This window comes from Nematolebias whitei, chromosome 22, assembly GCF_014905685.2.
Source record: "Nematolebias whitei isolate Nwh7 chromosome 22, NemWhi1, whole genome shotgun sequence".
NCBI lineage: Eukaryota > Metazoa > Chordata > Actinopteri > Cyprinodontiformes > Rivulidae > Nematolebias > Nematolebias whitei.
Window position 1 is genome coordinate 570,098 of NC_056519.1, and position 6,037 is coordinate 576,134.

The 6,037-nt window shown below is 45.3% G+C and overlaps 2 protein-coding genes across 3 annotated transcripts in view; both read left to right on the forward strand.

The window, feature by feature from the left end:
• LOC119428414 (deoxyribose-phosphate aldolase-like) overlaps positions 1-3,463 on the forward strand; it is an 8,531-nt gene extending 5,068 nt beyond the window's left edge. The window contains exon 4 of the mRNA XM_037696094.1: positions 3,315-3,463. Within this exon, the coding sequence (XP_037552022.1) occupies positions 3,315-3,463 (149 nt within the window). The remainder of the gene's footprint in view (positions 1-3,314) is intronic.
• A 532-nt stretch (positions 3,464-3,995) lies between these two features.
• msrb3 (methionine sulfoxide reductase B3) overlaps positions 3,996-6,037 on the forward strand; it is an 11,018-nt gene continuing 8,976 nt past the window's right edge. The window contains exon 1 of one of the 2 annotated variants that reach the window (XM_037696091.1): positions 3,996-4,155. Coding sequence is in view for 1 of the 2 variants with exons in the window: in XM_037696090.1 (XP_037552018.1) it covers positions 5,213-5,306 (94 nt within the window). In the remaining variant the exon portion in view is untranslated. Of the gene's footprint in view, positions 4,156-5,212; positions 5,307-6,037 lie in introns of those variants that run through there. The other variant, XM_037696090.1, reaches the window with a different exon arrangement.

Consider the following 6,037-nt stretch of genomic DNA (forward strand, 5'->3'; position numbering starts at 1 on the left):
CAGGTTCATAGATTTATTTATTTATTATACAGGTTCATAGATTTATTGATTTATTATACAGGTTCATAGATTTATTTATTTATTATACAGGTTCATAGATTGATTGATTTATTATACAGGTTCATAGATTTATTTATTTATTATACAGGTTCATAGATGTATTTATTTATTATACAGGTGCATAGATTTATTGATTTATTATACAGGTGTATAGATTGATTGATTTATTACACAGGTTCATAGTTTGATTGATTTATTATACAGGTTCATAGATTTATTTATTTATTATACAGGTTCATAGATTGATTTATTTATTATACAGGTGCATAGATTGATTGATTTATTATACAGGTTCATAGATTTATTGATTTATTATACAGGTTCATAGATTTATTGATTTATTATACAGGTTCATAGATTTATTTATTTATTATTCAGGTTCATAGATTTATTTATTTATTATACAGGTGCATAGATTGAGCACGGTGGTGCAACTGGTAGAGCTGCTGCCTCTCAGCGAGCAGGTCCCTGGTTCAAACCCCGGTCCAGGGGCCTTTCTGGGTGGAGTTTGCATGTTCTCTCCGTGCATGCGTGGGTTTTCTCCGGGTGCTCCAGTTTCCTCCCACAGACCAAAAACATGCATGTTAGGCTGATTGGTAACTCTAAATTGTCCCTAGGTGTGAGTGAGAGAGTGAATGGTTGTTTGTCTCGTTTGTCTCTATGTGTCCCTGTGATGGACTTGCGACCCATCCAGGGTGTCCCCCGCCCCTCGCACAGTGATTGCTGGACATGGGCACCGGCGACCCCCGTGACCCAAAATGGAACAAGCGGGTAAAGAAAATGGATGGATGGATGGGTGCATAGATTGATTGATTTATTATACAGTTCATAGATTTATTTATTTTAATACAGTTCATAGATTTATTTATTTTAATACAGGTTCATATATATTAATTTATACAAATTTATCCATCCATCCATCTTCTTCCTCTTATCCAGGGTGGGAACGTAGATTGATGGTAAATTGAGAGCTTCACCTTTTGACTCAGCTCTCTCTTCACCACGACAGACCGGCACAGCGCCCGCTTCACTGCAGACGCTGCACCTATCCGCCTATCGATCTCATGCTCCATTTTTCTCTCATTTGTGAACAAGACCCCGAGATACTTGAACTCCTCCACTTGGGGCAGGACCTCCTCCCTGACCACACAATGTTGTAAAGGTGTGTCAACCAAGACAGCCCCACAACATCCAGAGCCTTTAGGAAATCAGTGCAAATCTCATCCACCCCCGGAGCCCTGCTGCCATCGAGGTTTTTAACTACCTCTGCGACTTCGGCTATGGTTAAGGACAGAGCAACCCCAAAGTCCTCCGACTATGCTTCCTCCGTGAAAGACGTGCCCGTGGGATTGAGAAGGTCAGAGAAGTATTTTTTCCACCACCCTAAGACACATTAGGGTCTACTGGGTCTGTCCAGCATCTTCCCCCACCATCTGATCCAACTCACTGCCAGCTCAGCTCCTCTGTTCAACTGAGTGTCCAAAAGAAACGTCAGTAAATCAGACGACACGACTATGAAGTCACTCATTGATCTACGACCTAGTTCGTCCTGGTGCCAAGTGCACTTATGGACACTTATGTTGGAACGTGGTGTTCATGATGGACAAACTATGACCAGCTCAGAAGTCCAACAACAGAACACGCTCAGGTTCAGATCAGAGGCCGTTCCTCCCAATCACACCCCTCCAGGTCACACTGTCATTACCCACACGGGCATTGACGTCCCCCAGCAGAATAAAGGAGTCTCCAGCTGGCGCACCTTCCAGCACCCACCAAGGACTCCAAGAAGGCCAGATACGCTGAACTGCCCTTCGGCACATAGGCACAAAGAACAGTCAGAGCCCGTCCCCCCACCCAAAGGTGAAGGGAAGCTACACACATAAAACCATCCATATAAATCACAGTACCATCAATGTAAGTCACATGTGTCAAACTCAAGGCCCAGGGGCCAAACGTGGCCCTCATGGACATCTTATCTGCCCCCCAAGATGATGTGTTAAACATCTTGTAGCCATGTTTCTGTAAAGAAGATATCAGTTTGAGGTAAATCAGAAGATGAATCCCTGCAGCATTTGTTTTTTCATGTCGACGTCAGAAACTGGATTAGTCTCAAACTCAGCATTCTTCTTCTGATGCCATTTGATTTTATGTGGATAAGTTAAGCTCAAGTGAAGCTTGCTCTGATGCCATAAACATAGTTGTACTTTTACAGCGAAGTAGCACCTTCTGTGTAGTCAGAGGAAAGATAGTAAGCCCTCCTTCCTCTGTTTTATGAACAACTGTAAATCATACCATTCTTCGTTAAGTTGATTAAAAACCTGGAAAACTGCTTGAATCATCTCACAACAGATATCTAAACACGTACTGTTTTAGAAAAGGTTGTAAGCTCAATAAAAAGGCCTTTTTTGTTGTTATCTACCTGGATTATTGAGCTTACAACCTTTTTCTGAACCACTATGGCCTTGGTTGTCCTCAGGCTGTTTCTGTGAGTAGCAAGTTGGCCTAAAACATTTGTGTTGTGATGGGTGGTTTTGAGTTGAACCCAATGGTCCAGGCAGGACTGAGACCAGGTGCTGAAATAAGAAAGCACTTTAATAAGCACAAAAACGAGCTGACGGGGCAGCTGTTCTCACATAAATATAGGAACATGTAGGAACTCAGGAAGATAAACCAGGGACTCAGGAGGGACCAGCCGATGCCCAGACCACGAATAGCACACACAAAAAGAAACTGTCCAGATGAGCTGACTGTAAAATGTTGGATGTATGGTTGATTGTTTTGGATGGGTGTGTTCTGCACATGTTATTAACCTACTTCTGAGATTCCAACAGGAGGTTGTCTTGAAACCCAGCAGTGAAGGCTACCTATGACACAGATCTGGTTGGCAGGCCGTAGACTGAGGAAGTCCTGTGGATGGATGACGAAACGTCTCTCCCTTAAATAAACTGGTCCAGTGACATGATTGAAACGTTCGTGTTATTGTTTTAATTTCTCATATAGTCTTACTCCTTTGTGTTTTTTCTTTGATTATTTTGTCAAATGTTCTGTTTGTGTTTGGTAAGAACCAGGTCTGTTTTATTAAAGCTCTGCTCACAGGTGACTGCACCTCCAGAGCTCTCCACATTCCAACACGCACACACTCGTGACCGCCACCTCGTGGACACACGCAGAATACACCCAATGATCACAGTCATGACCCTGTGGCAGTTTGTGGCTGTGAGTTGTTACATTGTTCTGTGTTGCACCTCTGACAGAGGATGCTGAGGAACCTGCTCCACATCCTGAACATCACGTCACCCCCCAGGACACCCTGGACTCTTCCTGCACCTTCAGTCACACTGAGACCACCAGGCGCTCCACAGAACAGGAAGTCCTTCACACTGCTCAACTCCTCAGCCTTTAGGACAATAAAATTAATCCTGCACCAAAATAAGAACTTTAATGTTTCTGTCTGACCCCAACCTGTTTTACACCTTAATGTTGGTATTTTTATATTGTCAGTTCCAAAACAATCCATGCTCAATAATCCAGGTATACAATCCAACATTTTTCAGTCAGCTCATCTGGACAGTTTATTTAATTTATTTTTTTGCTGAAACTGGTTTGTTCCACTTTGGAGTAAGCTGCTGGGGAAGAATCAGTTTTGTTGTGTGTTTCCTTGACTGATGAAGCCTTCTGGATGGAAGGTGAAACGTTTCAGCAAAAACAAAGAAACTGTCCGGATGACCTGACTAAAGATTGTTGGATATATTAGTTATTTTTATATTATCTGTTATTTTTAATATCTTGCGTGATTCATTGTGTATGTTGCTCTGTACTGAAACTCTGGCACAACAATTTCCTGCGGGATTAACACAGTTCTATCTTTTCTCTTCGTGATGTTAATAAAGTTAAAAATAAAAAAACACGCCGGAAGCCGTGTGTGTGTTGTTGACCATAAAAGGAGATGTGCTGGTGCTGCGTCGTCAACGCGTTAACTCTGCATTCTTAACGAGGTTCGGCTGCTGGTTCTGTCTCAGATCCATTTGTTGTGCTGAAACTTGGGCCAGTGTTATCCCAACACGAGCTCCGTGTTCCTGTCTGCGCCTCTTACTGGTATGTTGCCTCTTACTGGCGTGTGGGTTTTAATTTGTGTTGTTTTCGATCAGGCAGCGCCGGGGCAGCCTCGACGTGCGGCTGTTAAAAACAAGCCTCCTCTTCATCAGGATGAAGGCAGGACACCAGCTCAGGCCTTTATTAGAAGAAGAGTCCAGTTTTCACGGGACAGTAGATTCTGACCAACTGAACAGACAAAATGTAGGAAAACATTAAATTAGGCCCACGAGTGGAGGAGTATCATTCTTACACCACAGACACATTGATGGGAGTGGTGGCAGAGGTTGGAGAAGGTGGGCCTGTGATCGGAAGAGCGCTGGATCAACTCCCGGTACCGCCAACATCAAAAATGTGTGTGGGGTTGGTGAAACACCCACACCTGTCTCCACCCTCATTTGCCCCACTCTGAGCCCTTGAGCAAGGCACTTAACCCCCCATCTGCTCCCCGGGTGCCCCAGATGTCGGCGCTCTGCTCCACACAGAGGCTTTGGTAGCTCAGTGTCTGTGGTTGAGTCAGGAAGGACGTCCTGCGTGAAAATAATTACCGAGGCTGGGTCCACGACTGACGGAGGCTGGGTCCACGACTGACGGAGGCTGGGTCCACGACTGACGGAGGCTGGTTCCACGACTGACGGAGGCTGGGTCCACGACTGACGGAGGCTGGTTCCACGACTGACGGAGGCTGGGTCCACGACTGACGGAGGCTGGGTCCACGACTGACGGAGGCTGGTTCCACGACTGACGGAGGCTGGGTCCACAACTGACGGAGGCTGGGTCCACGACTGACGGAGGCTGGGTCCACAAGTGACGGAGGCTGGTTGCACGACTGACGGAAACTGGGTCCACGACTGACGGAGGCTGGGTCCACGACTGACGGAGGCTGGGTCCACGACTGACGGGATGCTGGTTGCACGACTGACGGAGGCTGGGTCCACGACTGACTGAGGCTGGGTCCATTTGTCAGAACTTAACGAAGCCTTCGTGCACCATCTGAACTGGGTAGCATCAAGTCTGATCAGCTGACATCTGTCTCGTGTTTCTGTAGCGTTGCTGGTTCATGGCTGCCTTCCTTAGACGTGGGTTCCTCTTGGCCGTGCATCAAGGTCTTGAGCAAGGCAGCAGCTCAGCCCACCGTCCTGCAGCTCTCCTAGGTAGACTCTTGTGTTTGTAGCGGTGACATGTCAGCAGGGGAGCGTTATGAATTTAAACCAGTGCTTCCCTGCTTAGTTTTTTTTCCATTCAAACTGTTCGGTTCATTCAGGAGATCCGTGTTATGAATCTTGGTTTAGTAGATTATATACTTTTGTAAAATGTTAACTTTATTTACAGATATTCTTTGTATACTTTACCCATACGCTGCCACGGTTGTTTGACCTTGGCCAGCACTGTGAAGATTTACAAAACTGAGCTCGGCTGTTAATGTGCTCGTAGCCACCAGCGCACGCTCTGAGCAACAGAACGCATGAGATCAGTTTTCAAGGTTTGTCCAAAACGACTAGAACCCCTTCATTTGTCAACATCAAATGATTTGGTGTAAAACTGTGTCATGAAGGGTAGTGGGCGACGTGCCTACCTTTAAGGAACACTAGGCCTTTAATTGATTCACAGGAAAAATTCAGTTCATGCAAGTGATTCAGTGGACCAAGTGATTCATTCAGTGGACAAAGTGATTCAGTGGACCAAGTGATTCATTCAGTGGACCAAGTGATTCATTCAGTGCACCAAGTTATTCAGTGGACCAAGTGATTCATTCAGTGGGCCAAGTGATTCATTCAGTGGGCCAAGTGATTCATTCAGTGGACCAAGAGATTCATTCAGTGGACCAAGAGATTCAGTCAGTGGACCAAGTGATTCAGTCAGTGGACCAAGTGACTCATTCAGT